The 25,639-nt window shown below is 41.2% G+C and overlaps 1 protein-coding gene across 4 annotated transcripts in view; it reads right to left on the minus strand.

The window, feature by feature from the left end:
- Nucleotides 1-315: 315 nt before the first annotated feature.
- nrbf2b (nuclear receptor binding factor 2b) overlaps nt 316-25,639 on the minus strand; it is a 36,867-nt gene continuing 11,543 nt past the window's right edge. For 2 of the 4 annotated variants that reach the window (XM_060841858.1, XM_060841859.1), the window contains 3 exons: nt 13,899-13,983; nt 5,838-5,878; nt 316-1,404 (listed from right to left, as the gene is read on the minus strand). In XM_060841858.1, the coding sequence (XP_060697841.1) occupies nt 673-1,404; nt 5,838-5,878; nt 13,899-13,983 (858 nt within the window). In that variant the 3' untranslated portion in view covers nt 316-672. Of the gene's footprint in view, nt 1,405-5,837; nt 5,879-13,898; nt 13,984-20,209; nt 20,342-25,639 lie in introns of those variants that run through there. The other 2 variants (XM_060841857.1, XM_060841860.1) reach the window with 2 other exon arrangements.

A 25,639-nucleotide genomic window follows, 5' to 3' on the forward strand; every position in this document is an offset into this window, starting at 1 on the left:
CATCTCTTGCTTAAAACCATAACTCTGTCTCACTAATCCTTGCACAATCAGCTTCCAGCAACAGTATGTGTTTGTTTTATCTGATCTAAACCGGTCATGATCTTGTGCACCTCGATCAGACCTAAGGGGCTTGAGTGTCCAACCTGTTGAGGGCAAGTGGGTGACCAGTTGCACAACAATGGTACTTCAAACAAATAAAAATTCTCTAAAATCAAATTGCAAGGATTGTATTTTTATTTAATTATTCGATCTGCAAATCAAAGACCAACACTAATTGTATTCATTCATGCAGCAAAAAAAAAGTAGTTCATATCACACAGGGTAATTCATTTATTCTGAAAGAAAACGATAAAAAAAGTATACAATGATGCACCCCTATTATTTCAATGTAAACTGATCGTTCAGAAATAAAAGTTGTTGATTTGGTTCCCTCATCATACAGTAGAAATACATATAATGTTCCTGATTGGCTTTGTAATTTGCATCACATTAAGAGTTCATTGAGTGGCACAGACTGATCCATGGAGTACCTGACTGTCAACAGTGCCCCAGTTCACACCGAACACATCTGGTGTTGATCTTGTATGTATAACAGGAACATTAACTGCTGTTTTGAGGCACTGTACCACTTGTTTGTTAACAAATTGTTTTGTTTTAATGCAAGTATGCTCCCTATAGTTTGTCCTTTGAGGTTTCCTTTTGGTTGTCCAATGGTTCTTTCAGATTACACACAACCTCCTCAGAAAGTTCTAAAGGGGGAAGATCGTCCAATGAAATGTTCTGAGCTGGCATTTCCAAAGGAGGAAGGTTGGGTATTGGAATGTCTTTCGCTTTTCCAGCGTTGGTAGCATTATCGGACGGCTGACTGATGCACCATAACTCTGATTTCACAAAGTCTGAATCCATATCTAATTCCTTCTCCAATGGCGATTTCTTAAGTTGCGCATTCTCTGCCTTTAGCAGCCTGTTCTCCTTCTTTAGTCTCTCATTCTCAGCTGTAAGTAGATCAACAAGTCTTTTCAGTTCGGAAATTTTCATTTCTTGTTCCTCTATCCTTGTCTTGTCGTCTTTAGGAGCTTTGTTCACTGCACAGGTCTTTGAAGGAACGTGCTTCTTCTCCAACAGAAAGAGAAGAGTATCCGGCTCCCGATCATAGGAGTTCCGAATTTGTTTCAGATATTCCTCCTGGTTAAGGCTACTCATTTCTGCACATGTGGGAAGTGTCTTCTGACCATCTGATTCATCTGAGAATGCTTTCAGTGGTAACTGGGGATCTGTTTCCCTGTTTGCTGCTACTGCTGGCTTTATCTGAGCCCTGAGCTTTTCGTCTTTCTTCCATCTTTCATGGATTAGACGCTGATGTTTGATGTGACTGTCTCTCTGCAGCTCCAGTGATAACAAGGCCTGCATATTCAGAAGAAAGCAATTCATTAGTGGGGATATAGAGTCTCGAAATAATGAGCATTTCAGCAAATATGAAAAAGGCACACAATGACATTGTAATAAAACCTGCGTTGGAGAAGCTCAGCCAGTCTATAGGGGGAGAAACAAAGTTAATGTAGAGTCCAAAGACTCATTTGAAAGCTGAAGAGTAACTGGACTTGAAATATTAGCTCTGTGCCTCTCTCCACAAATGCTGCCAGATCTGCTGAGTTTCCCTATCACTTTGGATTTTTTTTTCCAGATCTTCAGCAGTATTTTGCTTTTACTACAACAGTACCATAATCTGTGTGTAAACATTCTAGATTAGGAGTGCTGCTGGTTCCAATCACCTGTTCCAGTTGAATGAGTTCCACTAGCTTCCAGGGGATACAACAAAGGGGAAGGTGGTACTGGGTAGGAAATTCCAACACCTGTAGACTGTCATTGTACTTCATGACTGACCATTCGTCAAAACCAGGAGATGCCAGTGATAGCTTCAGATTAGATATGGATTTATCTGGTTAGGGACAAACCAGCAACAGGAAAATTCTCCTCCCAAGGGCCAAACTGGTATTCTTATTGAGACAGTATTCCCAACAGCATTGCAAAATGGGCTCAAAACGTGGCGGCAAGGTGCTACATTTTCAAAAATGAGAAACATTCGTGAAAACCAAAACTCAGACGCAGGGTAAAAACTTCAGAAAAGTTCAACATTGGTCAAGTTTGAAAGGAGGAGGAAGATAGTGAATTACGGATAAGGATAAGGATTTTGAGAGAGAGCATGCATGCTATATTTCAGGATTATTTAACTATTTTAGTCAGAGAAACTACTTAAGCACAGATGTTTTGAAAAAAAAAGTTTGCTTTAAATGAACTAGTTTCAAAGGACAGCTGAACTTCTGAATTCTAAGTCAGACAATGGTGTAATCAGATGTTGATTTGGCCAGAGACTTGTATTAATTTATAAATGCACATTGCAGCAACTGGATTCTGACTCCGATCAGACCTATTGTTCTGGACCTAATACTGAAGTAAAGTGGTTTGCGGCTCAAACCAAATACACACAACTTTTACAATTATCTGAAGTTTAAAATGGAAGGAGTCTGGCTTCAGAAAACATCCAAATGAAAAGAAAACAGGTCAAATGATCTGACCTGGAAAACTAGCAAAGCAGAAGTGAGGGACTACTCAATGGCAAAACATCCATCATTCCCTTGCATAGGTCAGTCCTGGATGGTGTGTTACACAATAGTGCAACAATCTAACAGTTTTAATCTTTCGTAACTTGCTGGAAATACAGAACTTAAATAAAATATTTGACACTCCCGATAATCACCAACTTCTGTCTGAGACCTGTATCACGTGGATTAAAAATGGACCCATATCGAACTTCACATCGTAAAAGTGTGCAAAAAAGGTACAACCATTGAAGAGTTACTTCACTGGTTAGTCTGTGTCAAAATTTCATTCTAATAAAGGAACACTACTTCCCTGGACAGATTCTTGACGTTAATTGTTCAAGTGTACTGCCACCGTCAATTATTAGGCTTACATTAGCAAGCATTCCTTAAGCTATAAACAAATATAAACTGTGAAGACAAGTCACTGGACTCAAAACATTAGCTGCTTCCCCCTTTGAAGATGCTGCCAGACCTGGTGAGTTTCTCCAGCATTCTCTATAAATAAACCTATCAGCTTTCACCTGTGTCTCAACGTCATGGTAAGATGATGTTACCAAATACAAAGGTCATCCCATGTGATGTGCAATGTGGTGTTTATCAGAGCTCTGGATGATTGCAAATCTGGGCATGGAGGATTCACATGTACCAGACACAGGACAGACTGCATTTTTGCCGGGTGCAGAATTACCCTCTGGAGCAGCAGGAAAATTCCATTCCAATGGAAAGGTTAGTCATTCTAACGCTTATCAGGGATCTACTAATGAGGCTTGTTTTGTAGCCCAGTTAGTTTTCTGGATGCTATGTACAAATTGATAAATTCAGAATGAAAGGAATCCACAGTAGATTAACAAAACATTTTAAAAGCATTAGGTAAAGTAGTCAGATGCATATTCCCTCAAAGACCCGTTACTTCAGACAGGTAACTGAAGGCACTGCTGTGTGAGACAGTGAACAGTGTCCCAACATACCGTCACTCCTAATGAAATTCTAAAGCTCTCACCAGGAGGCTCAGAGACAACACTTCACAGGAATTTTCAGAAAGGCTGGGGTTATAAATTGGTCATTTGGTAGCCATTTCCCAGGTTAAAAACATAGGTGAAGACCAGATTTACAACATTATACATTGCGCCTTCAAGGTTTCTCAAAAACGTTCCAGTGAACTAACCAGTTTCAGGTAATTTCAGATTTCAGAGCTGGTTACCTAAAATGGTTCCCACACCAAGGAAAGGCCTAAGGAACAACTGCACTCTCCCAAGTGGAGTATATAGGGTTTTGTGCCTAACACATTTAGATTTGCAAAACAGTGACTGTTACCTGGCAAGAGACCAGTCAAAGGCAGTTTCAAATGACAACAGCCTGAAATTTTGTTTCGGAAAACAATGACCACCAGTGGAGGGCCCGGTAGCTGAGTTGAAATCAGTTTCAATTCTAGCCTGGTCTTCGGCCTTCTGGTTCAGGCATGGCTGCCTGTGCAGCATTGAACCTGGGCCCAAAATATCACCATCCCTCCCTTCCACATCTACAGTATCTTCAAAATTCAAGAGAATTATGTAGATAACTGGATATTCACATAATTAAACCAGATTCTCAATCAATTTTAAAACGAAGTTTTTTTTTAAAAACAGAGATATTTCTAGTTCCAGCTTTTTCCAGGGAACACATCGTTTTCAGCCAGGACACATGCGGCAAACCACTCCTACATATTGTGCTATGCTGCACTCCATGTGGCTACAGGGAAAACACCACAGCAGTTCCAGCCAACTTGGCTGCAGTGTTCATTCTTATAACAAGAGGTTGATACAGAAGGCAATTTGAAAAAAATTCAACCACCGCGTAAGAACAATACCAGAAGGATTCCAGTGTGATATTAAATACAATTCCCCACTGACCACCCGACTGTACAAGCCAGTGAAAGAAAGGAACTAAATGCTACCGTGTCCCACTACGCTCTGGACATCCTGCTGCATGTCCGTGGGGTGGGAATCAGTTCCTTCAGGCACATGAAAACTCTCAGCTAGAACTTACAATCCTGTGGAGACATTATTTTCAAGCTGAAGTACAGCCAACACCGGTCACCCTGATTCAAGGCTGCATTTGACAGAATCCAGCAAAACTAAAATCAACAGGAATCCGGGGCCACGATGGTTGGAGTCAGATCTGGCACATAGGGAGATGGGTGTGGTTGTGGAGGGTCAGTCACCTCAGCTCCAAGACATCTCTGCAGGAGTTCCTCAGGGTAGTGTCCTGGATCAAATTATCTTCAGCTGCTTCATCAGTGACCTTCCTTCTTTCATCAAGTCAGAACTGGGGATGCTCACTGATGATTGTGCAATGTTCAGCACTATTTGCAACTCCTCAGATACTGAAGTGGTCCATGTTCAAATGCACAAGACCTGGACAATAACCAGACTGGGCTTGACAAGTGGGAAGTAATATTTGCACCACACAAATGCCAGGCAATGGCCCTCTCCAATAAGAGGCAATCTAATTACCAAACCCTTGACATTCAATGGTGTTACAATCACTGAATCCTCCACTATCAATATCCTGGGGGTTACCATTGACTATAAGTTCAACTGGACTCACCATATAAACACTAAGACTACAAGAGTTGATCACATGTTAGGAATATTACAGTGAGTAACTCACCTTCTGACTCCCCACAACTAATCCACCATCTACCAGGCATAAGTCAACTCCACTCTAAGCCACTCACCATCCTCATTTGGTAATATATTATCATTCCTTCAGTGCCGCTAGGTCAAAGTCCTGGAACGTCCTTGCTAATGGCATTGTACAACATAACACAGGCTGCTAGAGACTGCAATGGTTTAACAAGGCAATGTCACCACTATCATTGCAAGGCAACTAAGGACATGCAATAAATGCTGTCCCAGGCAGTGACATCCACGGCCTGCACATGAATAAAAACACAATATTAAACTCTTCTGTGATATCCCTAAATCAAATCGGCTGGCATTGACCATTATCTTGGCTCATACACAGGAAATGGTGATATGTAGGAGAGAACGGTGAAGTGCCTGGGCAACTGCACTCCAGTGAACGTTACTGCAGCAGAAAACAGAGAAGGGAACTGAGAAGGGAAAAGCACAGTTATTTCTGAAACTCCTTTAAACAGGAGAGATTGCACAGGCAGGCTGAGTCTAGTAGTTACTTCCCTAAATTCAGTACTGAATAAACACATTTCAGAATGGCTCAGCTTTCATTACGGACCTGTTCGGACTCTGTTAGCTTCATGGCTTTCTCAAGATGATCTGGGGGGGAAAAAGAAGAAATCTTATGTGAGTGATATATCTTTATCAAGTGATTTGACCACACTTCACAAAGTACACTTTACAAACAGAGCTGACCAGAAAGAAAGATAAACAGGAATTTACAGCCAAAGGTAGGACTGTGCCACAGTTTTTCCCCCCTAAATTGAACAATGTAATCATCTTAGCAGAATTGTTTTTGTCCAATAAACATCACTGACTCAAAAATGTGACTATGGAGCCTTTGTTCCACCCACATACATGGCATTCAGTAGAAAATACCTTAACTAACACACACACACACACACACATATTACTGAAATATTTATAAATTATTCACAACAATCAATAAACCCGCTCTCATGCACTGCTTTTCCTCTGATCATTTTACTAACAAAAAGATAGTAAAGTCCACTCAAACGATATAGTGAGGATTTAGATTGCGTGACCCCAGGCAGCTTGTGGCTAACACTGATCTGTTACATGGGTTTCAGAGCAAGTCACAAACCAAGAAAATGACCTTACAGTGCTTTATCAAAATTTCCAGAATCCAGGAGAATGCTTCCCAGCTTGAACATAACTTAACATTGGCATTTTTAAATAGGTTACATTGTGAATTGGAGTTCACAGCTCAAATTATTGCCATTTTGGGGACATCACCTTTTAAACATGAGACCAACAAAAGGAACTGCTGGACCTGAACAAAAGATGAAAATACGAAAGTCTTTTAACTGTGTTAACATTAGACTATGGCTTTTTAAAAAATTTCTGAAATACAGTTAGAATGAGCCACAGCACCATTTCTGCTTGAATCACTTGACAAGAGACCAAAAGCCAGGCACTGGTTATGAGATTACTACACTTGATGGAAAGATTTATCAATGCCGTCAATCATAGCATGTTGTTAGTGATGTGCTTTTAATAGATTTAACTGAACCTTTATATTTTAATGTTGTTATTTTTTAAACAGTGACACGCACCAAAATTCGTTCTAATCACTTGCGTCAGCATTCTAAACTCAAAACATTTCCAGACAGCTCAGATATACATGTATATTTAAAAGCATCATACTGTTAATTGGTTAAATACTATCGATACATTAAAGCTAGAGGTTTAAGCATGAGATAATACTGCACTCATTAAAAATTAATTCTTCCAGCAAGGAACAATAGGATAAGGATAACCACAGGAAACTCTGTACAGCTACAAACCTATAGGAATCTGCAAATTCAGAGTTCTCGCCAGCTCATTCCAACGTGATGAAATATCCTACTGCACTTCAGTTTCTGCAGATACAGGCGCAAGACTTCCTTTAATTTCCATATACTATTTGCCTCAACTGCACCTATTAATAGTTATTTATTACCCAAGTCCCTTCTAAGCTGCAACCTGAAAGCTCCCAATCAGGCACCAAATAAACTGACCCTTCTTGAAGTTGCTACAGAAAATATCATTGGGGCTACACACCTAAACAAAACCATCCATACACTCCAACATGCACATTGTTCACGCCTAGCTATGTTAAGTAGTTCCACCTATTTGCGGAACCATTCATCTTAGAAATGTAGAAAATCGGAGCAGTAATAGACCATTCAGCCCTTCAAACCTGTTCTACCATTCAATATGAACATGGCTGACCATCCAGCTCAGTACTCAGCTTTCTCCCCAAGTCCTTTGAACCTTTTAGCACTAAGAACTATATCTCACTCCTTCAAAACATTCAGAGCTTTGACCTCAACCTTCTGTGGCAAAGAATTCCACAGGCTCACCATTCACTGGGTGAAGAAATCTCTCCTTCTCTCAATCCTGAATGGCCTATCTTTACAGTGATCTCCAGCTCTGGAGTCCCTGCTCGTTGGGAATGTGTTTCCTGTGTTTACCCCGACTACTCCTATTAGAATTTTATTGGTTTCTATTAAATACCCCCCTTACTCTACTGACCTCCGGTGAATACAATCCGAACTGATTGAATCTCGCTTCATATAACAGCCCTGTCAACACAGGAATCAGTCTAGTAAAACTTTGTTGCACTTCCCCATAGCCAGATTGTCCTTCATCAAATAAGGAGTCTAAAATTGCAAACAGTGCTCCAGGTGTGATCGTACCAAGGCCCTATCCAACTGCAGCAAACCATCCTGCTCTAGTACTCCAATCCTCCTGCTGTGAAGGCCATCACAGCATTCGCCTTCCTCACTGCCTGCTCCATCTGCATGCTTACTTTCAGTGACTGGTGTAATGGGACACCCATGCCTCATTGCACCCTCTCCCTTTCCCAATCTATTGCCTTTCAGATCATAATTGGCCTTCCTGTTTTGCTGCAGTGAATAAACTCCCATTTAATCACATTATACTTCATCTGTCATTATTTACCCAGTCACTCAATTGTCTAAATCACACTGAAGCTCTGCATCCTCTTCTCAGTTCACCCTTTCAGTCAGCACTGTCATCTGGAAACTTGGAGGTATTATGCTTAGCTCCCTCATCTAAATCATTCATATATATTGTGAATAACTGGGGTCCAAGCACTGATCCCTGTGGTACCCCACTAGTCATTGGCTGCCACTCAGAAAATGACTCTTCATTACTACTCTATTTCCTGTTTTCAAACCAGTTCTCTACCTTTGTGAGTAGACTAACCCCAATCCCATGTGCTTTAATTTTATATGCTCACCTATTATGTGGGACCTTACTGAATACCTGCCAAGGGTCGAAATAAACCACATCCAGTCTGGCTGGTCTTTAATTCCGTGTTATTTCCTGTGTGTCCTTTCTTAAGCAGTAGGGTTACATTAGCCAATCCGTAGGAACACTTCAGTCTAAAGATTCTTGAGAGATGACCACCAATGCATCTATTATTTTTAGGGACACTTTCTTAAGTATTCTGGGATGTATATTATTGGACCCTGGGGATTTATTGATCTTTAATCCCATCAATGACTATTTCCCTACAAAAAGTGATTTCCGTCAGTTCCTCCCTCTCACTAGACCCTGCGGTCCCCAACTTTTTTGAGATATGGTGTGTCATCCTTTGTGCAGACAGAACTAAAATACGTATTTAATTAGTCTGCCATCTTTTTGTTCCCCATTATAACCTCTCCTGTTTCTGATTGACAGAGACCTTAATTTGTCTTCACCAATCTTTTTCACTTGACATACCCATAGAAGCATTTACAGTCAGTTTTACTCTTATACTCAATCTTCCCCTCTTAATCAATCCCTTTGCAAGTCTTTGCTGAAATCTAAACTATTCCCAATTCTTGGGTCTGCTGCTCATTTTAGCCGAATTATATTCTCCTTCCTTGCTTCTAATACTATCCCTAATTTTCATTGTTGACCATAACGAAGCCACCTTTCCTATTTTATTTCTGTGTGAGATAGGAATGAACAACTGAATGATACAATCCCCCCATGCACTCCTAAATTATTTGCCATTATTTATCCACTGTCATACTCTTAGATAACATTTCTCAATTTATCATAAACAGCTCTTGCCTTATAATGTCATAGCTTCCTCTGTTTACATTCAGGACCTTAGAATTGATAATTGATTCTGAGACTATCATATGATCACTATTTCCCAAGGGCCTTCACACAGCCAGATTGCCAATTATTGCTTTCTCATGACACAATACTCAGTCTAGAATGGTCTGTCCCCTAATTGGTTCCTCAATACATTTACCCAGAAAACCAACTCATACACACTCCAGGATATCTAATCTACATTAAAGTAATCCACAATTACAGCTGTACATTTTATTGCTTGCAGGTCTAATTTCATGTTTAATGCCTTCCCCAACGTTACCACTACAGTTTAGTGGTCCATATACAATACCCCCTATTGTGTGCTGCCCTTTGGGGCTTCTAAACTCAATGAATTCAGATTCCATTTCACCAGAGGTAGTATTCTCCCTCACTATTGTGTTAAGCTCCTCTTTAACAAGCAGTACTACCAAACCTCCTTCAGTCATTTTCTATCCTTCCTAAAAAACTGAATACTTCTGGGTGATCCCTGGTCACCCTGCAGCCACATCACCATAATCCCACTAGACTGTATTCATTTATATCTATTCCTGTGACTAATTTATTCACTTCATTGCAAATGCTCTATGCATTAAGACACAGAGTCTTAATTGTCGCTTTAATCTTTTTCGTCCTGCTCATATTATTTTACACTATGGTTTGAATTTTTTGCACGAGTTTTCTTCTTTTTGATATGCCTTTTGTTTTGGCCCTCATTTCCTTCTGTCTTCCTGCATAGGTTCCCAACTTCCTTCCATTTTAGTTTAAACCCTGCCAAGCAAAGACTCTTCAAGGACGTCATCGTCCAGGTGTGACCCATCCAGTTCACACTGGCCCCACCTCTCCAATACTCAAAGAATCTGAAACCCTCCCCCTTGCACCATAACTATACCCACATACACATGAGATATATCCTGCTATTCCTACTCTGACTAGCATGTGACACTGGTAGCAATCCTGAGATCAATTCCTTTGAGGTCCTAACTTTTTTTGAAAACAAAAACAGAAACTGCTTGAAAGCTCAGCAGGTCTGGCAGCATCAATGGAGAGAAATCAGAGTTAATGTTTTGGGTCAAGTGACCCTTCCTCAGAACTGATAGTAGCTAGGAAAGTGTTGATTTATATGTATGCACACTTTGCTTAACTTGCTTCCTAACTCCTAAATTCTACTTTTAGAATCTCATCCCTTTTCTTACCCGTGAAGTTGGTGCCAATGTCTACCACAACAGCTGGCTGTTCACACTCCTATTTCAGAATGTCCTGCAGCTGCTCAGAGACATCTTTGACCCTGGCACCTAGGAATCAACATATCAGTCTGGAGTCTTATTTACCACTTACAATTAAATCCCTATTACTTCAGACTTCCCACGCTTATTCTTCCTCCAGCAGAGCCAACCGGCCTGCAAAGAATTCGGCTGCAGTTACTTTCCTTTGAAGTGCCATTCCCCAAACTGTATCCAAAACAATGTATCTGCTGTTTCTGGGGAATAGCTTCGGGGGGATTTCTGTACTGCCTGCCTGGTCCTCTTTCTCAGACTGGTCATCTCATCTTCCCTGCCTGTGGGACCTTGGCCAGCGGAATGACCACCTATCTATACATGCTAGCTAAGATATGGTCTGCCTGACAGAGGTTGCATAGTGTCCTCAGCCATCGCTCCAGCTCTGAAACCTGGGCTTTTAAGAGTTGCGCTTTTATTTTAAATTTTATTTAAATCCTTAGACTGCTCTTAAAATCAATTAGCATTAATTACTGAAGGGCTCTTTTTACTGGACCTCTGCAATAATACTCTTACAATCTTTAAACCAAGCAAGTTAAACCTCAACTGCACTGCAGTTAAAAAACTGGATAAGCTTGTTATTCAAATCCTCACCTCATCCTGAGTTTATACTTTTCTATTTTCAGTCACAAGATGCTGCCAAAAGTCAAGAGGGAAAATGTGCTCAAAATCTAGTACATCAGCATTGAATATGTGACAAACTTGTTTAAGACTCATGATGAAGTATCAGAGAAACTTGAAGAGGGTTGTGCAGTTGATGTCATGTATACGAACTCTCAAATGATGTGTGATAAAATACCGTAATTCTGTTTAAAAAATGAAATCACAGGATTGATAGGTGAATAGTGGTGTGGATATGAAATTAGCTGAAGTACAAAAAGCAAAAGAATAGCGTAAACAGCTTTCTGTAGATGGTAAGTCCCGCTGCAATGAGGCTGATATTACGTCCCACTGCCATCTATGATACATAAATACGGGGCAAAATTTCAAAACTTGCAAATAATAAATACAGGAAATTTAACAATTAGGTAGCAAACAGAAACCAGGAGGATAATTCCAGCAGTTTTTTTTTTCTCACCCAGCATTTTCATTTTCTATTCCAAAAGGATATGGACAGGCTAAAAAGCATCAGTTAAAAATGAGGTCTGCAGATGCTGGAGATCACAGCTGAAAATGTATTGCTGGTCAAAGCACAGCAGGCCAGGCAGCATCTCAGGAATAAGGAATTCGACATTTCGAGCATAAGCCCTTCATCAGAGCATAAGCCCTCCATTCCTGATGAAGGGCTTATGCTCGAAACGTCGAATTCCTTATTCCTGAGATGCTGCCTGGCCTGCTGTGCTTTGACCAGCAACACATTTTCAGTTAAAAAGCATCAGTTCACATTTTTCAACATTAAATTTCATTTACCCATTTCACCAGCTTCATGACATCTGTTATAAGAAGGATTGTCTGCCCCATAGCAGAACTGAATCGGTGTGATATTGAATACAATGCCTAAAAGGGTGGTGGAATCAGATTCAGGAGAAATTTTCAAAAGGGAATTGGACTCATGCTTGCAAAGGAGTAATTTATAGAGTTAGGAGATAAAGAGTAAACCAGTGGGATATCAGCGTCAAATATTAGTCATGAGCATGATGAGCTGTGTATCTTTGCTGTATTGAAAATTGACTATTCCAATGCTCTGCTGGTCAGCCTCCCCTGATGTGCCCTACATAAACTCAAACTCATTGCAGAGAGGCAGAGTGGTAATGTCATTGGATTAGCAATCCAGAGGCTGAGGCTAACGGTCTGGGAACATGGGTTCAAATCACAACATGGCAGATGAAATTTGAATTAATGTGATTAACCACTTTCGACTGTCCTAAAAACCCATTTGATTTGATTCACTAATCCCCTTTAGGGAAGGAAATCTGACATCCTGACCTGGTCTAGCTGCATGTGACTCAAGACACACAGAAATGTGATTGACTCTTAACTGCCGCCTGGGCAATTAGCAATGGGTAGTAATTGATGCCCTGGGCAGTAATTGATGGCCCCTACAGTGACATCTGCATCCCTTGAATGAATTCATAATTCTGTATCCTAACTGGCACCTAAACCCACTTACCCATCAGCTGTGTGCTCTCCCATCTCACAACCTCATGAATTTAAAATTCCCATCAGTTTGCAAATCCTTCCACAGCTTACAAAAACATAAGGAATAGATGCTGGAATAAACAACTCAACTCCTCAAACATGCTCCACCCTTCCAACACAATCGCAGTCGCTCTTCAATCTAAACTTCACTTTTCTGCCTACTCTGGATGGGGTTACAGCCTCAGAGTGAAGGGACAACAGTTTAGAATTAAGAGGAGGAGGAATTCAGCCAGAGGGAGGTGACTCTGTGGAACTCACTGCCGCAGAAAGCTGTGCAGGCCAAATCATTGAGTGTCTTTAAGACAGAGATAGATTTGTGATTAGTATGGAGATGAATGGTTACGGGAAGAATCCCAGAGAATAGGGTTAAGAAACATATCAACATGATTGACAGGTGGTGCAGACTCAATAGGCTGAATAGTCTAATTCTGCTCGTATATATTATTGTCTTTTGATGTTCTAAAACTCTGTCTCAGTCTTAAGTATTTTCAATGACAGAACATCCACAACCCTCTGATCTTCTCACTTCAGACCTAATTAGTCAAACTTTTATCCTGGGTCTGTGCATCTGCATACTCAACTTCTGGGGTCTCTTCCAGTGATCCAACCCTGCAAACTCTTGCCCTCGTCCAATTCTGGTCTCTCGTGCAGCTCCGATATTAATCTCTCCAACACATGCAGCACTGTCTATTAACAAAGCTCTGGATTATTCCTGTTAAATCTCTGTCCTTCTTCTTTAGGATACCCCTTAAACCTACAGCATATCTTTGGCCAAGTCTGTCATCATCTCCACTTACATGGCTCAATGCCAAGTCATGTTTGATACCACTCCTGAGAAGCACCTTGGGACTGGTGCTAGATTAAAGACATCACATAAATGGAAGTTACTGTTGTTAGATTTCTTAGTGGAAGTAACTAGAATGAGAATGAAAACCAGGACTGCAAATTAAAGAGAAATCACTGGCTGTGAAATATGATCAAATTATTATAAATACAATGAAAACTTGCATTTAAACAGTGAAAACTCCTCAGAGTGCCTGCTGGGGGAACTAATATTTTGGTTTTATATGCTGAAAAGATTCACCAACCTGCAGCCTTCCCATGACAATCAATTGCTTCAGCATACCTTCCTGCTGCTAGCATACGCTCCGCCTTTCTGCTCTGCTGGTGAGCCTGAAAGAAACAATACTTCTAAGCAAAGGGTTGTTCCAAATCAAGTTCTACCATGATAGCTATTATTCTATTAGAAAATAGCCTTGCAGCTAAATTGGGCCATTTTCATTTATACTGTTGGAAAAGACAGACACCTCCAAAACTGCACGGCTCCTTATGATATCCCACTTCCTCATTTATCGAGGCTGAAGCAAGATTGGTCAGAATGCTCATGGTATAAAATGGATCATCACATGAACATCATGTCACATGTGCAATATTAATCACAAACTCAATGATAACCTCAGTGAAATAAATGTCGTATTTTCAGATACAATGAACTGTTCGATCATAACTGCTGCTTTGTCACTACGTTGATCACGTAATTAATTAAAGCTGCCATTACCTATTGCATATTATGAGTGGTGATTACTCCCAAATATACACATGAAGCAGGTTGCAAGATGTTCTGAAAGCAAATCTTTGCCAATACACCACTATGCTTTGCACCACATCTCATCTGTAATTCCATCTATGACTCTAAACACCTGTGACAGCAATGAATACATCCCTCCCAATACAAATTATACTCGCAAAATAGCGTATAAAGCCTTGGATTAGAAATCACACAAGCCATAACTGCAACTGCACATTTCAAACTAAAATTGGTATCCAAATCAGAGGCTTAGACCATAAAATGTAGGTGCAGAAACAGGCCATTAGGCCAATTAGCCCTCTCTGGTTCAATGAGACAGCAGCTAATCTGATTGTCCTCAACTCCATAACCTCAATTCCCTTTCTGTCTATTTCGGTCTTTAATATACTTAATGACCAAGCTTTGAAAGTATTCCGCAATAAGGATCTCCACAGATTCACTACCTTCGTAAGATATCACTCCTCATCCTTGTTAAAGGGGTGACCGCTTGTTCTGAGATTAAGCAGTTTGATCTTAGAATCTCCCAAAACGAGGAAACAACTTCTACTTTTTCTAGTCCCCTAGGAATTTTATGTTTCCTCTCATTCTTTTGTTAGTTAGCCAATCCTCTACCCATGCTAGTACATTACTTACAACACCATGGATTTATCTTATTTAGTAGTCTTACTTGCAGTCCTTTTCAAATGGCTTTTGGAATTTCAAGTATTACATCTACTGGTTCTTCCTTATGTATCTTGCTTTTTACCCCCTCAAAAGAACTCCAACAAGTTTGTCAGATATCATTTCCCCTTCGTGAAGTCATGTTGACTCTGCATGGTCATCATATCTATTTCTAAATACTCCTTTATACATCCTTTATAACAGACTCTGAAATGTTCCCAATGAGAGATGTTAAGCTAACTGGTCCACAGTTACCCATTTTTGTCTCCCTCACCGTTTGAATAAGAGAGAGTGTTAGATTGGCAGTTCTCCAGAATCTAAGGATTCTTGGAAGATTACTAGCAGTGTACCTTCCATCGCTGTAGCTACTTCCTTTAAATTCCTAGGATACAACACATCACGTCCAGGGGACTTGTCATCCTTTAACCCCCATTAGCACTTTATCTCTCGAGATATCATGTTCATTTCCTCCCTCTTGACCACAACCTCTTCTGATTATTTAGCTTTTTTGAAATACTAATGTTGCCTCTACTGTAAAGGTTGATGCAAAGAAATTATTCAATTCTGCCATTTGTGTGGCTCCCCATTATTATTTTCCAGCATACTTTCTAAGAAGCCTATATTCACTTTGGCCACTCTTATTTTTATGTTTCTTAAATAAGTTCTTACCATCTGTTTTCGTATAACTTGCTTGCTTGTTCTAAGTTTACTTTCTCTTCTTTTTTTGGGCATCCTTTGATTGAAATCTGTTTTTTTTTGAAAAAACACATGCCCGCACCTAATTAAGATTCACACTTCAAATAGCTAATAGAAAATAGATGTTAAAGTGAAAGCTGCAATAGAAGATGAAGGATGGGAAAAAATCGTGGCTATAAGAACTGCTCCTCTTTTGAGGTATTTTCAGTGCAGGAGGCGATTTTCTTGAATTCTAGGTGAAGTCCTGCTGTATAAACTGTTTCACGTCTTGAAACTTTGGAAAAAAAGATGCAAAATAACTGCACTTCACAAAGGAGAAAGAGAGAGACAAAGCAGTGACCACGTGGGAAGTGAATCAAAATGGAGAAGTAAACCTGCACAGCTGTCTGACCCAGCAGGGAACCTGCACAGCTGTCTGACCCAGCAGGGAACCTGCACAGCTGTCTGACCCAGCAGGGAACCTGCACAGCTGTCTGACCCAGCAGGGAACCTGCACAGCTGACCGCCTCTGCTGTTTGGTTTTAAGTATTGCTGGGCATCAGAGTTATGCTAAGAAAAATAAAGAAACAATGAAGTTGGAGAAACCTGTGTGGACGAGTTCACAGCAGGGGAGGAGCTGAATGGCTAGTTTGAAAGAGTAATTTTTTTTCCCCTCTGTAAATCTACAATTGTGAGTAGAGTGGGTTCTTGCTCGAATATATGTTTTTTAGATCTGTCTCTTGATTAAACTTTAAAAATATAAAAAATAGGCACTAAGAGGGTACAATAACTGGATTACTCATGGTGCCACGGGCTAGAGAGGGTAGGAATAGGAGGATGGAGCAGATGAATCCGTGGCTGAGGTGTTAGTGCAGGAGAGAAGGATTTTTGGACCATTGGAATCTCATCTGGGGTAGAACTGATCTGAATAAAGAGGATAGATTGCAGCTGAATTGGAAGGAGACTAATGTATTAGCAGGGAGATTTGCTAGAGCTGCTAGAGAGTACTTAAACTAGTATGGTGGTGAGGTGGAACCCAAGGAGACAGTGAAAAAACAGATCAGTGAGACTGGTGCAGCTGGGAAAAGGACCAAGTTAAACAATCAAGGCAGGTGGAACAACGCAGAGAATGAGGTAGGACTGATAAATTAAACTACATTTATTTCAATGCAAGAGGCTGAACAGGTATGGCAGATGAACTCAGGGCATGGTTGGGAACACTGGGATTGGGATATCACAGTGATTACAGAGACGTGGCTCAGGGATGGACAGGACTGGAAGTTTAATGTTCCAGGGTATAGATGCTAAAGGAAGGATTAAAAAAAAGGGGCGGGGGACAAGAGGTGCAAGGGAGTGATATTTTTGATTAGGAATAACAAAGTTTTTTGAAGAAGGAATGAAGATGATTGATGAGGGCAGAGCAGTGGACATGATCTATACAAACTTCAAAAAGACATTCAACAAGGTTCCTCATGGTAGTCTGGTCAGCAAGGTTAGAGCATACAGAATACAGGGAGAACTAGCCATTTGCATACAGAACTGGCCCGTAGGTAGAAGACATGAGGGTTGCTTTTCAGACTGGAGGGCTGTGACCAGTGGGGTGCCACAAGGGTCAGTGCTGGGTCCACTACTTTTCCTCATTTATATAAATGATTTGGATGTGAACATAGGACATATAGTTAATAAGTTTGCTGATTACACCAAAATTGGAGGTGTAATGAACAGTGAAGAAGGTTACCTCCGAGTACAACAGGATCTTGATCAGACGGGCCAACTGGCCAAGGAGTGGCAGATGGAGTTTAATTAAGATAAATGGGAGGCGTTGTGTACTGGAAAAGCAAATCAGGTCAGAACTTATATACTTAATGGTTAGGTCCTGGGGAGTGTTGCTGAACAAAGACACCTTGGAATGCAGGTTCATAGTTCCTTGAAAGTAGAGTCACAGGTAGATAGGATAGTGAAGGTGGTGTTTGGTATGCTTTCCTTTATTGGTCACAGCATTGAGTATGAGAGTTGGGAGGTCATGTTGCAGCTGTACAGGGCATTGGTTAGGCCACTAGTGGAGTATTGCGTGCAATTCTGGTCTTCCTACAGGAAAGATGTTATGAAATGTGAAAGGGTTCAAAAAGGATTTACAAGGCTGATGGCAGAGTTGGAGGGTTTGAGCTATTAGGAGAGGTTGAATAGACTGCGGTTATTTTCCCTGGACCATCGGAAGGTGAGGGGTGACCTTATTGAGATTTATAAAATCATGAGGGGCATAGATAGGGTAAATAGCCAAGGTCTTTTCCCTGGGGCGTAAGAGACCAAAACTAGAGGGCATAGGTTTAAGGTGAGAGGGGAAAGATTTAAGAGGAATCTGAGGGGCAACTTTTTCCACACCAAGTGCGGTGCATGTATGAACTGAGCTGCCAGAGGAATGGAGGAGGCTGGGACAATTAGAACATTTAAAAGGTATGTTGATAGGTATATGAATAGGAAGGGTTTAAAAGGGATATGGGCCAAATGCTGGAAAATGGTCTAGATAGAACATAGAACAGTACAGCACAGTACAGGCCCTTCAGCTCTCGATGTTGTGCCAACCTTTTATTCTACTCTAAGATCAAACAAACGTACATACCCTTCATTTTAAAATCATCCGTGTGCCTATCCAAGAGTTGCTTAAATGTCCCTAATGTATCTGACTCTATTACCACCACTGGCAATGCATTCCACGCACCCACCACTCCCTGTTTAAAAAGCAACCTCTGACATCTCCCGTCAACCTTACTCCAATCACCTTAAAAATTATGCCCCCTTACGATAGCCATTTCTGTCCTGGGAAAAAGTCTCTGACTATCCACTCTATCTATGCCTCTCATCATCTTGTACAACTCTACACAGTCACCTCTCATCCTTCTTCACTCCAAAGAGAAAACCCTAGCTCCCTCAACTGTTCTTCGTAAGACATGCCCTCCAGTCCAGGCAACATCCTGGTAAATCTCCTCTGCATCCTCTCTCGAGCTTCCACAGATTTCTTATAATGAGGTGACCAGAACTGAACACAATATTCCACATGTGGTCTCACCAAGGTTTTATAGAGCTGCAACAAAACCTTACAGCTCTTAAACTCAATCCCCCTGCTAATGAAAGCCAACATACCGTATGCCTTCTTCACAACCCTATCAACTTGGGTGTCATCTTTCAGGGATCTATGGACATGGACCACAAGATCCCTCTTTTCCTGCACACAGCCTCCAATCCTGCCTTTAATATTGTATTCTGCGTTCAAATTCGACCTTCCAAAATGAATCACTTCTCACTTTTCCAGGTTGAGGTCCATCTGCCACTTCTCAGCCCAGCTCTGTATCCTGAGCTCTTCATCTCGAAAAGTCAACTCTCTGCCGCTTATCAGCCCAGTTCTGCATCCTATCAATGCCCCATTGCAACCTACAACAGCCCTCCACAACATCTACCACTCCAACAACCTTTGTCATTGTCAAATTCACTAACCCACCCTTCCGCTTCCTCATCAAAAAGTCATTTACAAAAATTACAAAGAGCAGAGGTCCCAGAACAGATCCCTGCAGTACGCCATTAGCTACCAAGCTCCAGGCTGAAAACTTTTCATCTACTACCACCCTGTGTCTTCTATGTGCCAGCCAATTCTCCCTATATCTCATGCCTCCTTCCTTTCTGAATGAGCCTACCATGGGGAACCTTATCAAACGCCTTGCTAAAATCCATGTGCACCACATCTACTGCTCTACCTTTAACAACATGTTTATGACATCCTGCCCCTCACAAAGCCATGCTGACTATCTTTGATCAAACTATGGTTTTCCAACTAAAATAAATCCTGTCTCTCAGAATCCTCTTCATTACTTTGCCCACCACTGACATGAGACTGATTGGTCTAATTCCCAGGATTATCCCTATTCCCTTCTTGAACAAGGGAATAACATTTGCCACCCTCCAATCAGCTGGCAGTACTACAGTAGACAATGAGGACACAAAGATCAACGCCAAAGGCGCAGCAATCTCTTCCATCACTGCCTGTAGTAACTTTGGGTATATCAATTAAGGATATATGGTTGGCATGCACAAGTTGGACCAAAGGGTCTGAAAGCTCTATGACTCTGAGTGTCATGGGTTCACCAACAATTCTCCTTTACCGAATCTTCATGTGAAGATGGAAACACTCAAAAGATTAAAAATCACGTGAACAAAAATTCCAAAATGGTTTGAACATTTAAATGTTTAGAAATGGGGGAAGCAGTGAGGTGATAGTAATGACACTGGACCAGCAATCCAGAAGCTCAGGCTAATGTTCTGGGTACACATGTTGAAATCCCACCATCATAGATGGCGAAATTTGAAGTCAAGAAAATTAGGAATAAAAGCTAGCTTAACATAACTGTGCAACCAATATTAATTATTTTAAAAATCTATCTGGTTCATCAATATCCTCCAGGGAAGTGAATCTACAGTTCTTACCTGGTCTGGCTTACATGTAACTCCAGACCCATAGCAAAATGGTTGATCTTTACTGCCTTCTGGGCAATTAGGAAAAGGCAATAAATGCTGACCTAGCCAACGATGCTCCCATTCCATCAGTGAAAGAAAACTCTAAATACAAATCAGATAGATTAACAAGTGGCATACTATGTTCAATTATATCACAGATTGCTGAACTAGTTTTACTTTTCTGCGTGGGGTTTAACCATTCTTGAATCAATGTTTGGATAAAAAAGGTCACAACGTGATATGGACAGAATTAGGAAACCCATGCCCACCTTCTATAATTCAGCAGGAGAAGAGATTATCTACACCATGGTAAGCCTGAGGAACTTGGACTATTGATTTGGTTAGTCAGTTAAATTTACGTACACAAGATGTACCAATGACAAAGGACATCACATTGTACTTTGACAGCTGTATGCAAAGTCCTGGCAGAGTGCATTACATGGTAGCTTGTAAGTGAAGGCCTCCACAGAGAGAAAGCAATAGATAGAAGAAAAATCTTCAGGAATGTTTTATAAAACAGGCTTTCTGACAAACTAATATCTAACAAGTATGATGTGTATTATACTTGAATTTATTTGAATTAATTTACTACAAGATTACAATCTAGATAGGTCAGGTGAAAGTACATTGACTTTAGTACATTACTTTATGAATCAGTTAGCAATAAGCAGTAAGACAAAGGAATTTTAGCAACAGGTTAAAATGATCACGAATAGAAGGCAGCTGTAAGAGTTCCAGCTTATTAAGGCGTAGAGAATGGTCGCAATATTCTTGCCTGCAAGTTCCTCACATGAGTCTCTAATGGCTGTTCAAGGTTACATCAAGGCCAGAAAATTCCTCACTGAGGCAGAACTGAGGCCAGAACTCAAAGGGAGAAAAGGAAGTTACGCAGAAGTTGCTTTTGCACACCTTGCTCAAGCACAGCATTGCTGGGAGAGTTCTGGCTGCCTAATCACCCTATACAAAAATGGCAATTTCAAATGATACATGGATTTATTTTTCAAACAACTAAAATGTTATTGCTTTAAAGAATGGAAAAAGATCAGAACATAGCAGCAGTAGGCCATTCAGTCCCTTGTGCCTCCTTCATTACACTCTCCATTAGCATGGTTGACCATCTACTCAATGCCATTTCCCCACAGAAACTCCATATCCCTTAATGTCAATAGTAATTAGAAATCTATCAATCACTATCTTGAAAACACCCAATGACTGACATACTTTTGCCCTCCGATAGAGACATCTAGACATTCCAAATGTTAGGAGCCGAAAAGTGTGGCATTGGAAAAGCACTGCAAATCAGGCAGCATCCAAGGAACAGGAGAGTTAACGTTTCGTTTCATCCCATTGAAGGGCCTATGCCCGAAATGTCAAGTCTCCTGCTCCTCGGATGCTGCCTGGCCTGTTGTGCTTTTCCAGTGCCACATTTTTCAACTCTGATCTCCAACATTTGCATGTCCTGACTTATTCCAAACATTCACCACCTTCTGAACAAAGATGCCTCTCATCTGATTCATGCTTTTTTTTAAACTAACACCATATCCTTGATTCTAGAGCCCTCAGCCATGTTTTTGTAATCTACTCACTTCTCATGGGAACTGGAAAGTCTGAAAATAAAGACATTCTAGAGAGACAACAAGAATACTGGCCACAAACAACAGTGTGGATTCAACAATCAAAATAAAACTAAGAAACTAACTACTAGAGAAATAAAACCCTTAGTCTGGAAATTTATTACGAAAAAGGATTGCTTGTATAACCGGGAAACCTGTCTTTCACACTGACTGCCTAATGATTATTCACACCAATAAACTATTAATGGCCTTATTTTGAGACGATGCAACGCTCTCCCCTGATTTATTTCAACTAGGCAACACAAATTTCATTGCAACTTAGACCAAAATAGTTTAGTTTTGATGTGTGGGCTGTTTATTAAATGAACATAACTTTGAACTTGAGAAAATATTTTAGGAGGATAAAGCAAGATGGATAGGAATAGGGCAGCATTTCAACACAAGGCTCCACATTAAGGAACATCAAACGCAGCACCCTAATTTGTCTTTGTTGAGCAGCCAACTGTATAATGCAGACTTCCATCGTGTCCTGAAACAAACACTGATTATTTGCTCTTTCTGCACAGAGGATTATTTGGACTCCAATACAACCGTCTTTTTAAGACGATAGTTCCTTCCCGAGTTCTCTATAAAGCAGAATCTCCTCCCATCTAAATGCAAATATTGCACAGACAATGGAGTGCCACAAGGATCGGTGCTGGGTCCAATACTTTGTATCATTTGTATAAATGATTTGTACGTGAGCATAAGAGGTTTAGTTAGTAAGTTTGCAGATGACACCAACTAGGCGTAGTGGACAGCGAAGAAGGTTATCTCGGATTACAACAGGATCTTGATCAGATGGGCCAATGGGCTGAGGAGTGGCAGATGGAGTTTAATTTAGATAAATGTGAGGTGCTGCATTTTGGGAAAGCAAATCAGTGCAGGACGTATAGACTTAATGGTAAGGTCCTAGGGCGTGTTGCTGAACAAAGACCTGGGTGTGCAGGTTCATAGCTCCTTGAAAATGGAGTTGCAGGTAGATAGGATAGTGAAGGCGGAGTTTAGTTTTTTTTTGCTGTGTGATCAAAACAGTGAAGGGGAAGCCCCTGTTTATTTTTTTTTTGAAGGGGAGGGAATCTCCTGTTAATTTTTTTTTCCTTTGTCCCCACACTACTGCCTAACTGCAGTAGTGCTTATTTTTTCCCCAGCGCGCGTGTGTGTGTGCGCGCGCGCGCGCGCGCAGGTGTGAGACACAGTGAAAGACACAGTGTACAAATCTTTATTCAATTTCCACCACCAGGAAAATAGGAAAACAGCCGAGTGGCCTGTGACAAGCAGTGCTCTTCATATCAAAGGGCAATGCTGTGTGATCACACAGCGAAGGGGAGGGCAGGGATTAAATCAAAATAGAGTTGGAGGGGGAAATGATGCACTCCACTCCCTGCGGCGCCCACCTCTCCCTGAACAACTCCAGGGTGTTGGTGGACACCGTGTGCTCCCTCTCCAAGGACACCCGGGCTCTAACGTAACCACGGAAGGCAGTCGGCCCTAACGACCCCCTCCACGGCCCGCTGCCTGGACCTGTTTATGGCCAGTTTGGCCAGACCCAGGAGCAGACCCACGAGGAGGTCTTCAGACCTGCCCTCTCTCCTCCGTACCGGGTGCCTGAAGATCAGGAGCGTGGGACTGAAGTGCAACCAAAAGCAGAGGAGGAGGTTTTTCAGAAAATCAAAGAGGGAGTGCAAACGCCCACACCCAATATACACATGGTCCACGGACTCCACAGCACCATAGAACAAGCAGTTGGGCTGGGAGTCCGTGAACCACCACAATCTGCGGAAGGCGGCGTTTAAGTATGCTTTCCTTTATTGGTCAGAGTATCAAGTACAGGAGTTGGGAGGTCATGTTGAAGCCGTACAGGGCATTGGTTAGGCCACTTTTGGAATATTGCATGTAATTCTGGTCTCCTTCCTATCAGAAGGATGTTGTGAAATTTGAAAGGATTCAGAAAAGATTTACAAGGATATTGCCAGGTTGGAAGATTTTGAGATATAAGGGAGAGGTTGAATAGGCTGGAGCCGTTTTCCCTGGAGCACCGGAGGCTGAAGGGTGACCTTATAGAGGTTTATAAAATCATGTGGGGCAGGGATAGGATAAATAGACGATGCCTTTTTCCTGGGGTGGGACTCCAGAACTAGAGGGCATAGATTTAGGGTGAGGGGGGAAAGATATCAAAGAGACTTCAGGGGCAACTTTTTCATGCAGAGGGTGATGCGTGTGTGGAATAGGCTGCCAGAAGTAGTAGTGGAGGCTGGTACAATGGCAACATTAAAAAGGCATCTGGATGGGTATATGTAAAGGAAGGGTTTGGAGGGATGTGAGCCAGGTGCTGACAGATGGGACTAGATTGGATTGGGATATCTGGTAGGCATGGACGATTTGAACTGAAGAATCTGTTTCCATGCTGTACATCTCGATGACTAAATGGAGAGATTGGCAAACTGGTTGGAAAGGTGTCATCCCATTTCCCTATCCCTGTATCAGTCAAAGCAAAACGCTCAAAGACACAGTACAGTTTTACCTCCTTCATCTTTATTACGGGCCCTGGAGGGAGAGAGAACAATCGCCAATGTGCGCAGAGTCATGAGTTCTCAGTTTTCTCTTGAACAACACATTCTTGATGAATTATATAGTCACTTGCAGGGAGGAGCATCTAGATAAGGTGACATATATATTGATTGGGTGACCATTACAATCAGCGAGTTTCAATAGTAAAGATGAAGCCATCTGCTGTTACACACTGAATGTTCTTAACCTTAACTGGCTTCACATAATCATTGCTGTTCACATTGTTTAACTGACTTTGCATAACAAATGCTTCTTCATCTTGTTAAATGGCTTTACACAATGAAAGCTTTTTCACCTTGTTAAACCTTGCCTCCAGCACCCCATTGTTTACTGCAAGTTCTTATCTGCAGAAAGTCATGCTCACTGAGCCTTTTGTCATTCAAAACTTAACTCTTTCCCTACCTGCTCATACCTTACACACTTTCTCAAAGGGAGAAATAAAAAGTGTAATTAAGGGAGTTTGCTATGAAGAAAGAAGTGCTGATGAAAGATGGAGTACCCAAGTGAGTAGCAGTTATGGCAGAAGACTGAGGATTCAGAAGGAAATACCTAAATACATACAAATAAAACAGGTGAAAGAGGCAGCAAGTGAGGAAAACAGTTGTAGGAAGACTAACCTGGGGAAATACGTGATAAATAAATAAAAGAAACTGAGTGAAAGATGACTCAGTAAATAGTACAAGGGGGATAAAGAGGATACAAAGGAAACAGGCAATTTGCAAAAAACAGAAGTGAAAAAGAAAACTAAGCAAAATAACTATAGCAAAGCAATAAAATGGCTGGAAATGGAGAAACACATATGAATGAACAAAGAAACCTTCTCTCTCCATTCCCTTCCCCCTCCCCCCACAAACCTCATCTCCCCCTCCCACGCCCCCCACAAAACAGACATGTCCTAGAAGTTCAAAGGAACTCTTTTTTCTGCAGTCCAACATAAACCAATCAATGGCCAGACTTAGGTCAGATAAATGTAGAGACTTAGGTTATGCTTCGGCATTTTCTGCAAGTGGCAAAAATGTTCCCCCTCATACCAATTCTGGTTTTCCTGCTATGGAAAAGATGTTGTGACTGTTAAAAGGTTCAGAAATTATTTACAAGAATGTTGTCAGGGCTGGAGGGTTTGAGCTATAGGCAGAGGCTTAATAGGCTGGGATTGTTTTCCCTGGAGCATCGGAGGCTGAGGAGTGAGAAGTTTATAAAATCATGAGGGGGATGG

The sequence above is a fragment of the Hemiscyllium ocellatum genome, chromosome 22 (genome assembly GCF_020745735.1).
Source record: "Hemiscyllium ocellatum isolate sHemOce1 chromosome 22, sHemOce1.pat.X.cur, whole genome shotgun sequence".
In the NCBI taxonomy this organism is placed as follows: Eukaryota; Metazoa; Chordata; class Chondrichthyes; order Orectolobiformes; family Hemiscylliidae; genus Hemiscyllium; species Hemiscyllium ocellatum.